At 44.8% G+C, this 13,537-nt stretch overlaps 1 protein-coding gene across 1 annotated transcript in view; it reads left to right on the top strand.

The window, feature by feature from the left end:
* The first annotated feature begins 1,488 nt into the window (after positions 1-1,488).
* GRB2 (growth factor receptor bound protein 2) overlaps positions 1,489-13,537 on the top strand; it is a 68,371-nt gene continuing 56,322 nt past the window's right edge. Inside the window, exons 1-3 of the mRNA XM_065416292.1 lie at positions 1,489-1,560; positions 6,322-6,417; positions 10,345-10,592. Coding sequence (XP_065272364.1) covers positions 10,515-10,592 — 78 coding nt within the window. The 5' untranslated portion in view covers positions 1,489-1,560; positions 6,322-6,417; positions 10,345-10,514. The remainder of the gene's footprint in view (positions 1,561-6,321; positions 6,418-10,344; positions 10,593-13,537) is intronic.

The following is a 13,537-nucleotide window of genomic DNA, read 5'->3' on the forward strand; positions in this document are numbered from 1 at the left end:
AAATTTTTAAAAATTACATTACCAAAAAAAAAAAAAAAAACAACAAGCAGAGAGAGAAAGAATTCTGCCCTCTTGTGCATATGCATCATGAAGCACTCTTTAATTACATGATCACATTCTATTTTTCCATGAGACCCCTGCTTCACTAAGTGCACAAGATGGATGGTACTCACTGAATGGATAGCTATACAATGTTTCTTTTTGTCCTCATAATTCAATGTGTTGCTCATATCTTATTTACTACACACCATCCCACCTCTGCTGTGAATATGATATTATTAATGTTCTCATTGGCTTGTCTGTAGTTTCTAAATGCTTCACCAATTGTAATGAATTTATCTTCACAACTCCATGGTGAGAGAAATATTACCCCCATTTTATAGATATGGAACTGAGGCACAGAGGGATTAAGGCCAACATTTGCAAAAGTCCCCACTAATGCTGTATGCCCCATTTGAAACAGCTAGAGCCTTATTATTCAGAGTACTTAGCATTTTTGTTGTGTTTTATAATAAACATTCATTGTTCAAAACACTGTACAGACATTAACTATTAAATCTTCAGAACACCCCTGGAAGATGTGTGGATAAATATTATTAAACCCCTTTACAGATGGGGACACTAGGACAGAAGGGTGAGGTGACTTGACCACACCAGTCTCTGAATCACACCCCTGGTTTCTTCTGCTTCACCAAATAAAATTCAGGCTCCTTGTCCTCAACAAGGCCATTTACAGCTCTGACCCCCTCTACCTGCCAGCTTGTCTCTTCCCAACTTGTATCCTCCTCACGCTTCTGCCAAGGACACCAGCTTTATTCACCGGTTTGTCAGCTTCTCATGGGAAGTCTCTGTGCCTTTTTCCATGCTGCCCCTTCTGCCTGGAGAGTGCTGCCACTGCCCTCTGTACGGCCCCTGCTTTTTTCCCCCTCCTTCAAATCTCTCCTCACAACCCATTTCTGCTGTGATGCCTGTGAGAAATCTACCAGTAGATGATGGCTGAGATGAGGGTCCGATAGGGAGAACTGGCATTTAATCTGTAATAAAAATGCAAATACATATATCTATTAAACCTGCCTGACTGTATCCCTCTCGCCACCCTTCGTGGGCCACTTGTCTTGAGCCTGTCAGCTCCTCAGAGTAGGGACCAACTGTGTCTGTACCATGTCCAGCACACTAAGGCCCTGCCTCACTGGGGACTCTATAGCCTACTGCACTGGCACGGGCAAGGTCCTGCGCAGGCGTACTGGTATCAGCAGCGTCAGTAACGCAGCAGGTGTTGCGCTTGCGCACTGACATGTACAGCGCTAGTACCACACACCTCAAGGCTTGCAGGGCTAGACCAGCAAAGCAGCGCGCATGCGGGCTTGTGGACAAGTGCCCTCCCGCCGAGGATGTCGAGCAAGGCTGCGCATGCGTTGTGGCCCTGACAGCGCTAGGCCCTGCCGGGGCTGGGGGCAGTCTCGCGAGAGCTCCTGGGAGGGCTGTAGCGGAAGCTGGAGGGGCTCTCGGGCGAAGCTGGGATCGGCGGGGCCGCTCGGAGCGGAGCCCCAGCGCCACACGGTGAGTGGGACGGGGAGGCCCTGCCGGGGGGTGCCGGCACGCGGGGCTCGGACGGGCAGTGGCGCCCCCTTCAGAGCCACCCGCCTGGCCGTGGACTCCGGATCGGGGGCAGAGGCGTTTCCCAGGGCCTCCGCCCCAGGGGTCCGCCCCCCACCGGGTGTGGGAGGTCAAGGCCCCGGGCCCCAAGGACCCTGCCGCTGCCCCGTGGCCCCCAGGGACCCTGCCGCTGCCCCCCGGCTCCTAGGGCCGTTGCCTCACGCATATGACCGCCCTGTCACTGGTCCGCTGAAACCCTTAGCTCTTTGGGAAACGGACACTTCTTCTCCAGGAGTTGACTCATTCCCAGTGCCATGCCCGGCGGGGGCAGGGGGGAGGCTGACATCATAGGGCCATGCCTCTGGGCATTTCCGCCGTGGCTCACCTCCTTAGTCCCAGAGCTGCGGGCCTTATGCCTCTGCAGCTCCTGTCATTTCTTAATTGCAGCTAGAAGCTTCTCATTGGAGCAGGGATTTAATTGAAAGCAGCAAGGTTGGTCCAACCCAAGTAATAGATGCAAATACTGTCCTGGGTTTTTTTTTTTTTACCTCCTAGTTCCAGGTGAATTACCGGAAAGATGAACCCTACTGCCAGTTCAGTACTCTTCTGAGGGTGGAACTGGTTTGAGAGGGAAATCATTGGCCAGTTTCCCTATAGCAATTTGTAGGCTTGCTAAGTGTTGTAGTTTGCCTTATCTTATGTTGGGTGCATGGGCATATTTTTGATGTTCAGTTGGGACTCCATGTGATTTCAGGCCAGTTCTGAGGATAAAATGTTATGGGAAGGTTTTGGGGCTGGAAGGTGTGAATGTTTACCACTTCTGATAGAGTCCATAAACTCATGCTTCACATATGGTCTTTGGGGTGGAGGTAGGGAGAGGTATTTCAGATTTTTCTCTCTTTGTCCATGTGGTATTGTTTTGGGGGGAGCGGGGGGAGGGAGCGGTGTTGTGGTGTTTTGTCACTTCCTGGTTGAGGTCTGTGGGTGTGTTTTTTTCATACAGTTTTAATAAACAGGTCATACACCTTGTCTTAAGTAAATTGTTTGTGAAACTCCTAGAAGTGGAGGAAGTCACACAGAGGTTTCAATTATGGAGTAAGGTAAATAACGTAACATACTCAGGAAATAAAAGAGCAAAATATAGAGAAGGGGAATTCATCCCCTGTTTGGGAAATGATTGACAGCCAGGGAGCAAAGATTGGGAGTGAGGAACATCTTAGCTTTCTCCTACAAACAAATTGCTACCTGTATTCACTCATTTCTAAGCAAACCTCTTGGCATTCAAAATTTTGCACAAAACAGATGGTTATTGAATCACTTTAATTTTGTCTCTTAAGATGACATCATCTTGTATTAAAGCATTTTAGAATACCTGGTGATTTTTAAATTGTTATTTTGCACTTGATTTAAGAAGTAATGTCAATGGGGGGAAAATGAGGAAGCTATAGAAAAAAGAGGATCTGTCACAAGTGCCCTCCCGCTGAGGATGACAGGAAAGGCTGTGTATGCGTTGTGGCCCTGACAGCACTAGTCCCTGCTAGTGCTGGGGGCAGTCTTGCAAGAGCTGCTGTTAGGGCTGTAGCGGAAGCCAGAGGAGCTCTCAGGAGAAGCCGGGATCACTAGGGCTGCTTGGAGTGGAGGCCCCCCCCCCCCCGGTGAGCAGGAGGGGAGACAGGGAGGATCACCTGTTGAGGTGAACACATGTGTGATGGGGTCTATTGAAAAAGCAATCTAAGAGCATATAAATGGCCATACTGGGTCAGACCAATGGTCCATCTAACATGATATCCTGTCTTCTGACAGTGGCCCATGCCAGGTACTTCAGAGGGAATGAAGAGAATAAGGCAATTTATCGAGTGATCCCAGCTTCTAGCAGTCAGTGAAAAACAGGAAGCTTATTTAAGGCTGAAAATTTGGTGGTGATCAGTTCTCTGACAAAGCATCCTTGGGACAACTGAAATACCAAGGAAGAGAGTTAGGGAATGATTGATAGATAGAGGTCTATAAAATCATGACTGGTGTGGAGAAAGTACATAAGGAAGTGTTATTTACTCCTTCTCATAACACAAGAATTGGGGGTCACCAAATGAAATTAACAGGCAGCAGGCTTAAAACAAACAAAAGGAACTATTTTTTCACACAACACACAGTCAACCTGTGGAACTCCTTGTCAGAGGATATTGTGAAGGCCAAGACTATAACAGGGTTCAAAAAAGAACTAGATAAATTCATGGAGGATAGGTCCATCAATGGCTACTAGCTAGGATGGGCAGGGATGGTGTCCCTAGCCTCTGTTTGCCAGAAGCTGGGAATGAGTGACAGGAGATGGATCACTTAATGATTACCTGTTCGGTTCATTCCCTCTGTGCACCTGGCATTGGCCACTGTCAGAAGACAGGATACTGGACTAGATGGACCTTTGGTCTGACCCAGTGTGGCCATTCTTCTGTTCTTATAGATTGGGGTATCATCTCTACCTGTGAACGTCTTTGCATTTTTAGGTTTAAAATTGAACTTACACACTACCTTGCTATACTTAGCTCATACTGTTATACCCACTTATTTAATAAAAAGCGACAAAGAGTCCTGTGGCACCTTATAGACTAACAGACGTATTGGAGCATTACAGATCCAGACTAACACGGCTACCCCTCTGATACTTGCCACTTATTTGGGCAACTCAGATGAATGCACAGCCTCACCCCTTTCACCTGTTTCATTCTACCCCTGTTGTTTGAGGTGTGTGTGTGTGTCTGTCTTCCAAGATGACACAACCTCCCCCACCACTCACACTTTCCTTCCCTGGAAGTAGACTTCCTCTACTGTTTATCAGAATATGGGGCCAAATCCAGTTCACAATTATTAGGTGCTCCCACTAGACTTCATTTCTCCCCCCCCTTTCTCTCCCACTCTCCTAAGCTATCTATGTTTCTGTTCCTGCCCTTGCTTCTTCCTAGGACAGCAAGAATGGGGAGTAAAACCAAGGAAGCTCTCTTAGAACTATTTGCTGCTGCAGGAGCAGCATAAAAAATCCTACCTTCCCTTGTGGTATTTCAAAAGTGCAGCAGAGGGACTAATAGGAGTTTTGATTGCTGCTAAGATACCGTGGGCTTGGTGCATTGTAAATACTTACATTCCAACCCAGATTTAAACTTCATATTCCTAATAAGAAGTTACCTTTATTTCTATTCTCTGCCTTCCTCCCTGCCCCCCAAACATTCTGGCTTTAATTGAGAGAGTGAGTGAAATCTCTTGCCCTACCCTAAAATAAGGTGAGATATAAGAAACATTTTAGTGGTATAAATCTTTGGTAAAATTTTAGTCGCTTTTCCGATTAGGCCATCTGTAAATTTTAGTAACATGTATTCTTGTGTTGGTTGTACTTTTATCTCTCTCTGCTGATGGAGTTAAAGTAAACTCTAGTCTTTGCAAAATGTCTGTCATCTCTGCTGGTGCCAGTACCTGGTCTATAGCAAATACCCACAACCACACTTAGTTGGTGGTGTGGCAAAGACTATCACAAGCCACTTTCTAAGCAAGTCTGGCTTTTATCTGCATTGGGTTTATATATATATAATATAATTTGTTTGGAGGGGTGTGTGTGTGTGGTTTTTTTATTCATGAATTATTTTCCTGGTTCAACTTGATTGTTACTGACAGATGATTTCACTCAGTTTAGTTGTTTTCTGGGGTTCCTGATGCCGTGATACATTGTCTGTTGGGCAAAATACATAATTACACTACCTTACTTGATAGTAATGGTGAGGAGCAAAGGTTTCTTGAGTGACTTTGACATACGATGCATGTTCTAATTTCTCTCTCTGGTGACGTTCACTACATAGTCATCTTTATACAAATTTATAAAAAAAAAACCTTCTCTAATTTCCTTGTAGCTGTTATGCCTGATATTCAGATAAATCTCACCCACAGTCATGAATGCTAGGTAGCAAAAACTTGTTCTAGGTAGCAACTAGCAATTGCTAATTAGTGTGGCTGCCTAGAGACCTCTTTCATTTGAGTTCTGTCATTCAAAATAAAGGTGGTGTCACCTTGCAACAGTCAACATGTATGTTATATGCAGTGTAGTTGTAGCTGTGTCAGTCCCAGGGTATAGGCAAGGTGGGTGAGATAATATCTTCTATTGGACCAACTTCTGTTGATGAGAGAGACAAGCTTTCAAGCCATACAGAGCTATTTTTCAGGTCTGGGAAAGGTACTCCAAGAGTGTCAGCTACATGCAAGATGGAACAGATTGTTTAGCATAAGAAGTTAGCACATATTTTAAGGCAGTGGTTCTGAACCAGGGGAACGCATACCCCTGGTGGGTACGTAGAGGTCTTCCGGGAGTACATCAACTCATCTAGATATTTGCTTAGTTTTACATCAGGCTACATAAAAAGCACTAGTGAAGTCAGTAGAAACAGTAGACAATGACTTGTTTATACTGCTCTATATACTATACACTGAAATGTAAGCACAATATTTATATTCCAATTGATTTATTTTAAATTATATAGTAGCAATGAGAAAGTAAGCAATTTTTCAGTAATAGTGTGCTGACACACTTTTGGTATTTTTATGTCTGGTTTTTAAGCAAGTAGTTTTTAAGTGAGGTGAAACTTAGGGATACGCAAGACAAATCAGACTTCTGAAATGGGCACAGTAGTCTGGAATGGTTGAGAGCCACTGCCTTAGAATAATGGTTCTCAACTTTTTCCTTTTCAGGCAAATATCTAGATGAGTTGATGTACCTCCTGGAAGACCTCTGTGTACCCCCAGGGGTATGGATACCTCTGGTTGAGAACCGCTGCCTTTGAATAGGTACTAACTACTTACGCTAAATAATCTGTTCCATCTTGCATTTAGCTGTGATGCTAAGGCAGCATTTCTCAAATGTGGCTACCAGGGGCTTTTCTTGTGGCCACAGCCTCCTGGACAGTGATTGGGGCAGGGGCGGGCAAAGCAGCAGCCCCTCCCCTGGGACCGCTAGGAGGGGTTGGGCCCTGCCCCCCTTTGGAGCCACAAACACTGGTGGAGCAGACAGTCAGTGTGAGTTCCCCACCTTCCCAGAGGCGGTGGGGCTCAGACTTCTGGCTTTCGCCCTGGGATGGCAGGTGGCAAGCTCCAGCCGTGTGGCGGCGGGCTCTGGCCATAGGTTCTGTCTGCGGGGCTTTGTCTGCACAGTGGCGTGCTCCATCCCCCGGCTGCTGGGCTTTGGGGTCTGGCGCCGGCACCAGGCTCACCACCCTCCTCATCGCCCCTGGCTCCCGCTACCTCCCTACCCACTTCCTCATCCAAGGCTTAATTTGTGCCCCCACTTACCAGGGCTGAGTAAGTCTGCTGTGAAAAATGATATTTGTATGTTTAATATCACTTTTCACTGCCTCCCAGCTAGTTAACAAATTTGCTGCTGTGAAAAGTGATATTAACAAACATACAAATATCACTTTTCACAGAAGCAGACTTACTAGCTAGCAAGTCTAAAAAAAATGCAACCAAAAAAAAGCAAAAGAAACAACAACAAAAAGACAAAAACATGCAAAGCACCTTATTTGTGTTTCTACTCTGTTTAGGTCCAGTAAAGAATAGAGATGACTGTATGTTATTTTTATTACTGAGTCTGCAAAAAAACCAAACGCCTACATAAACATATTATTTATGATTTATTATTATGATTCTGAGGCTACCAAAAAAATTGTTGTGAGAACCCCTGCGCTAAGGGACCATAGAATTATAGAACTGGAAGGGACCTCGAGAGGTCATCTAGTCCAGTCCCCTGCACTCAAGGCAGGACTAAGTATTATCTAGACCATCCCTGATAGGTGTGTTTGTCCAACCTGCTCTTAAAAATCACCAATTATGGAGATTCCACAACCTCCCTAGGCAATTTATTCCAGTGCTTAACCACTCCGACAGGAAGTTTTTCCTAATGTCCACTCAAAGTAGAGCGGCCTGTTAACACCTCTGTAGTCATAGGATAAAAAAGGGGGGTTAGTGGGTTATAGATTGTTTTAATAAGCCATAAATCCAGTGTCTCTGTTCAGTCCATGTTTTTTAATGTCTAGCAAAGTTATGACTTTAACCTCCCTGGCTTGTCTTTTGTAAGTGTTGTGCAGGTTTCCATTGAGAATGAGGACTGATAGATCAGATACAGACTGATCGCTTTTTGAGAAGTGTTCACCCACAGGTGATAGGATGTTTTTGTCTTTCCTGTGAGTTCATTTGAGAATGTAGTTATTGTCTGGTTTCACCCAGATAATTGTTGGGCATTCAGTGCACTGAATGAGATATACCACATATTGTGGTAGGCATGTATAGGATCCATGCATCTTGAAAGATTTGTGGGGGTGGAGCGTGATGATCGTTGTACTAGTGGGGATATGTCTGCAGCTTTTGTATCTGTCGTTCTGGCGGGGGCTGGTGCCACTTTGAGTTGGTGTGGTTTGCCTGTGGGGAGCTTGCTTCTGATGATGAGCTTGGAGAAGTTAGGGGGGGCGGGTGTATTTGAAGGCCAGAAGTGAGGGTTCAGGAAATATTTTTGTTCAGGTTGGGGTTCCCATCAATTATGGCTTGTAGTTTGATACCACATATGGGTTCCATCGTGGGGTGGTAGGTTGACAACTAGGGGTGAGCAGTCAAATGGGATTTAATTTCTTATTGAACCAGGTTCTCTTGGGGTATTTGGGAATGGGCCAGAGACCAAGAAAAAGGTGTGCACATTTTAAGGGGTGTCAGTCCATTTGATTTGCTTTTTGATGGGTTGGTGTGTCAAAAGGTCTTAGGCCAGGTGTGCACTAGAAACTTTTGCTGATATAGAAAATGTTGCTTAGGCATGTAATCTTGCTGTTTGTGGGGGTTTTCTAATGACACTTCTAAATGGCAAACTTTTTGTAGGGTGGAGTAGGCTAATTTGCTTTGATTCTGCCCTGTGATAGGAAAATTATTATGCCCTTGGGTGTAGGGATGTAAATAGTGGTTTTAAAAAAAAGTAACCATGTAACCATTTTATGCGGGGTCCTGCTGCTGGGGCGCAGGCACAGGGATGCTGGCCGCCGCGCCCCAGGGCGGCAACAGAGTCCTGGGCTCCGGCCGGCAGCAGAGTTTAATTGTTAAGCATCCGTCTTAACGGTTTCAGTTATCAGTTAACCGGTTAAACTTTTACATCCTTACTTGGGTGTAGTCCCAGCTATATATACACTGGTCACTCATGTCTGTCTGTTCTTCTATGTTTTCACAGAATGCATAGACACTGGCTTCCTTCAGACCCGGGGCGAGGGGTGTTCAACCCCCCCGCTCCGTCCCCACCCCATCCCTTCTCTCAAGTGCCTGTCCCCACCCCACCTCTTCCTGCCCAGTTCCGCCCCCTCCCCTGAGCGTGCCCAGTCCCCGCTCCTCTCCCTTCCTCCCAGTGCCTCCTGGACACTGTGAAATAGCTGATTGTGGTGGGCAGGAGGCACTGGGGAGTAGGTGGGGATCTGGCTGCCAATGGGTGCTAAGCACCTGATAACTTTTTCCCCTCAAATGAACTTGCACAGGAAAATGGTAAAAGACAAAAAACACCATACCACCGATGGGTGAACAGTTCATAAAGCGATCACTCTCTATCTTATCTCACAGTCCTCATCCTCAAAGGAAACCTACACAACACCTTCAAAAGATGAGCCTGGGAGTGTAAATTCATAACTTTGCTAGATACTAAAAATCATGGACTGAACAGAAACACTGAATCTATGGCTCGTTACAACAATCTGTAACCCACTAAACCCTCCACCCCAGCCTCTTTTTTTTTTTTCCTTCACCCCATGACTAGAGAAGTGTTAACCGGGCACTTCTCCTTGAATGGTCCCTTGAAATACATTAATTGCTTATGCTAAACTATCTTTTTGAGCTTGTATGGAGAGTGTACAGATAAATACCTTTCCCAGACCTGAAGAAGAGCTCAGTGTAACTCACAAGCTTGTCTCTCTCACCAACAAAAGTCAGGAGCGCTGGAACAATTTTTATAATGGGGGTGCTGAGACCATTGAACCAAACTATAAATCCTGTATATAATGGAAACCACTTAAAGCCAGGGGGTGCAGCAGCAACCCTAGTTTCAGCACCTATGACAAAAGTTGATCCAATATAAGATACTACCTCACCCACCTTATCTCTAATATCCTGGGGCCAACATGGCTACAACCCTGCATCCATCTCATCTGAGCAGAGAAGGTTCTGCTCTCTGTAAGAGTGATGCCTGAAAAGGGGTGTGTGCGCGGGCTGCTCTTAAGGGGGAGCATTAGTGTCCCCTGCGGGATAAGAGCATCAAGGCAGGGTGCCCCCCGCCCGTGTGCTATCTGTGGGTTTTCCCCCCAGCAGCCTCCCCACAGCCTGAGGTGCAGCCGGAGTATGGAGCCGCATGTCAGGAAGGGCGCTGTGGGAAGTGCCTGCTCTTGCTGTGGCTTGGTGTAGTGGGACTTGCTGGGGGCTTAAGGGCTGGGTTAGTTCCCCGTCCTCCCCGCACGTTGGAGGGGGGGGGGGGGAGCCTGCGCTGTGCCCTCTGCTCTGCAGACATCGCTGCTGCTATTGGCCACAGCATGTGTCACTCGGTGCTTCCTGGCTGAGCCCCGAACTGAGAAGGAAGCGGCCGAAAGAGGAAGCGGCAGCCGGGTCTGGGTCGGGAGGAGGGAGAGGCGCAGGGCGCGGCCCCTGCCATCCATCCGTGCCACGGTTCCCCTAATGATCAGTCTCTTCCTCCTCCTCCAATAGGGCAGATCGTCCCTGGCTCTCCCTTGCATGTGGTAGACTGAGCCAGAGTCCCTGCAGCAGCCGGGCAGAGGGAGGGCTGAGCCGGGAGCCCCCGGAGGAGGAGAGGAGGCTTCAGGGAGAGCTCCCTTCCCACCCACCCCCCGCACTGCTGTACGCTGAGCAGACCCAGCATGGAAGCCATCGCCAAATACGATTTCAAAGCCACTGCAGACGATGAGCTGAGCTTCAAACGGGGGGATGTCCTCAAGGTAAGTGCAGGGGAAGGGATCAGCGATACCTCCTCCTTTCCACTCTTTTCCCGAGATAGTCGGTCCCCAGCATCCTTTGAGTCTCCACCCCTTCCCCCCATTCGCCCCCATATCCTCTCCTGTCTCTCTCTCTCCCCCCCCCCCCCGCCACTCTGACCCCTTTGATTGCAAAGGACACAGTTTACAATTTTTGTGTTTATTCAGTTTATAATCAACAGCATCTTCCATCTTTTCAGACTGTTTAACAGTTGAGAGCTAGCTATACCATAGACAGTATCAAGTAAATATGAAGTACTGAACATATATTATTAATTGAATTATTTTCTACAAGATAAACATTTAAAGTAATTGACACCAATGTAGTGTTTCTTTCCTTTGCCTCCTGCTGGAAATTCTTGCGTTAAAGAATAATTAGATAATCTTTTGTCACCACACTTGTCAAATATTGATACTGAATTTTATCTTCTGTGTTGATAAACTTCAGTGATAAATGTGCAACACTGAGTATTTAATGGAACTCTGGAGCTGTAAGTGAATGCCTTGGGTGGATTAGATAGGTTTTGTGTGTAGATTTCTCAATCTACCAAAGACCTTTGAGTCCCCTCCAGCTTGGCAGCATAAAGTTATCTGTTCGCTTTTTAAAAATATTTATATGCCTAAAACTGAAAAAGGATCCAAAAATAACAAATGAAGAATGTATCCAACAAAAACAGAAAATGTGTATTTTATAACAGATTATAGTGCATGGTTTTTATAAAGATTCTAAACTACACTTTCTTCAAAATAACTAAAAAAATGTCTAGTGTTGTATTGTTCGCATAAGTTATTTTTTCTGTAGTTAATATCTCCATGTTTGTTATCAATATAAAACAAGATGGATCTTTTTTCTTCCAAGCAATTGAGCCTTTAGCAGTTTAGCTTTAAAAAGTTTACATCCAGATCTTTACTCTCCAAAATGACCTTCAGGTAGAAGGTTGATAATTAAAAAACACACTCATTAAAGCCCCAATCCCACAAAGATTTAAGCACATAAGTAACTTTGTGCATGTGAATATTCTTCACTGGGACTGTTTACCTGCATAAAGTTACAAACATGTTTAATTTTTTCTGAGCTGGGGCCTAAGAAATAGCAGCTCATTCAAGGAGTGGTGAAGAGTAGGCTCTTTTACAGGCCGACTTTAGTGTGATTCTTTTGCAAAACTGGAAGTTGAATACTTAATTGATAGACATGCAAGAAATGCATGGATTGTGCAGTCACCTTAGTATTTTTATCATAAACCATGCTTTCTCGAGTGTATTAGAGAAATGGACTGAAATTTAGTTTAGTGTCCTAGAAAACCAGTTTCTTACATATTTTAGGTGGGAGGGCAATAAATTCAATTAAATGTATGGTGGTTACAAAAAAATCCATTTGGGGGTGGTTCTCTTGCAGTTATGTAAACCAAAATGGCTTTGACTTGAATATATCTGCTCCTGCACATTCACATGTCTCTTACCCACAAATTGCATTAGAATTTATGCACCTTAATTACATTATTTACAACATGTTACTGCAATAGCTGCATCCATTGTTGCTGCAACTGTGTGCTCAGAATAGTGTCCGCTTTAACCTTTTTAGATATTAAATTTTAGACCCATTGTGGAAGTGTAAGCATCAGATTTTTAAATGTTTACACTGAGCCTAATTTTTAAATCTGCTAACCTGAGCTATAGTCTGTTGGTTTGTGTTTAGTATCTTGCCTTGGCTTTGTGTACTATATTTGAAACAGCACAATTCAGGTTAAAAAATGTAGAAAAATCTGTAAGACTTGTAGAAAATGCTGACCAGGAAGGAAAACTGAAGTGCACATGGACCGTACTTAAATATTTTTTTAGTTTGAAATGTACTTTTGGTTATTTTAATCTGGTCCAGTCTAGATGTTTGGGGTTGGTTAAGAGTATGAAAAAATGGCTGACATAGAGAGAACTACCACATGTTCAAAAGGTGCTTCCTTCTGTAACAACAGCACCATAGTGAAGAGATGAAGCAGGATATTTTTAGAGAGGTTTTTTTGTCTAAACTAGAAAAATTAGTACCTATATTACAACTGCTGATATTGGTACTATACTAATGTATACAGGACTCAGGCACTCTTACTACCATCTCATGATTATTATTTTTGTCAGATTGTGGCAAAAATCTGAGCCTTATGTACACTCTTGCTACCACATATTCTGGCAATAACCCAGCTGCATATGGGTACTAATTTTTCTAGCATAAGCAAGGCTGACATTGAGAGAGTCCTTGCAACCCTCAAACTATATCTCTGGTTCCAGCTCAGATACCTTTTTATATTAAGACGTGACCTTAATGATTCTGTTACTGGAAAGGTGATACTGACTAAACTTTAAGGAAGTGTTTGCCTGTAGTTTCCTGGTCTTAAGTTCATTTCTTTATACAACACTTGAATGGAAATGTGAACCTGAACAATACTCGGCACTACTATAATAAATAATTTAGCCTTGCAGTGCTTTTGTATAGGGGAGAAAACTATTTTCATTCACAGAGAGGAAACTGAGGCTGAGAGAAGTTGACTTGCTCATGGTACACAAAAACCCAGGAATAGAACCCAAGAGCCCTGGCTTCCAGTCAGTTATTCTGACGAGATGCACCTCGATGCACCACAGTTAGAGCAGTTCTGGTGTTCAGAACTATTGTTCAGAAAAAAAACTCCCAGGTGCCAGCAGCAGTGTGAGATTGTACAAGTCACTTCACTCAGAACAGTGTTTGTGGCACATCTGGAGTGAGGACATTCAGAGTGACTAGTACATCTGGGCTGTGGAAGTAACTTGTGCTAAGCACACTAAATCCGTTAGCACATCTCTCTTGATTGAGAGATCTCTGATAATCTCACCAGATCCTGGCTGAACTCCCCCTTTCCCCATTGTCATGGCTAGTAGCGATC

The sequence above is a fragment of the Emys orbicularis genome, chromosome 13 (genome assembly GCF_028017835.1).
Source record: "Emys orbicularis isolate rEmyOrb1 chromosome 13, rEmyOrb1.hap1, whole genome shotgun sequence".
Taxonomy (NCBI): domain Eukaryota; kingdom Metazoa; phylum Chordata; order Testudines; family Emydidae; genus Emys; species Emys orbicularis.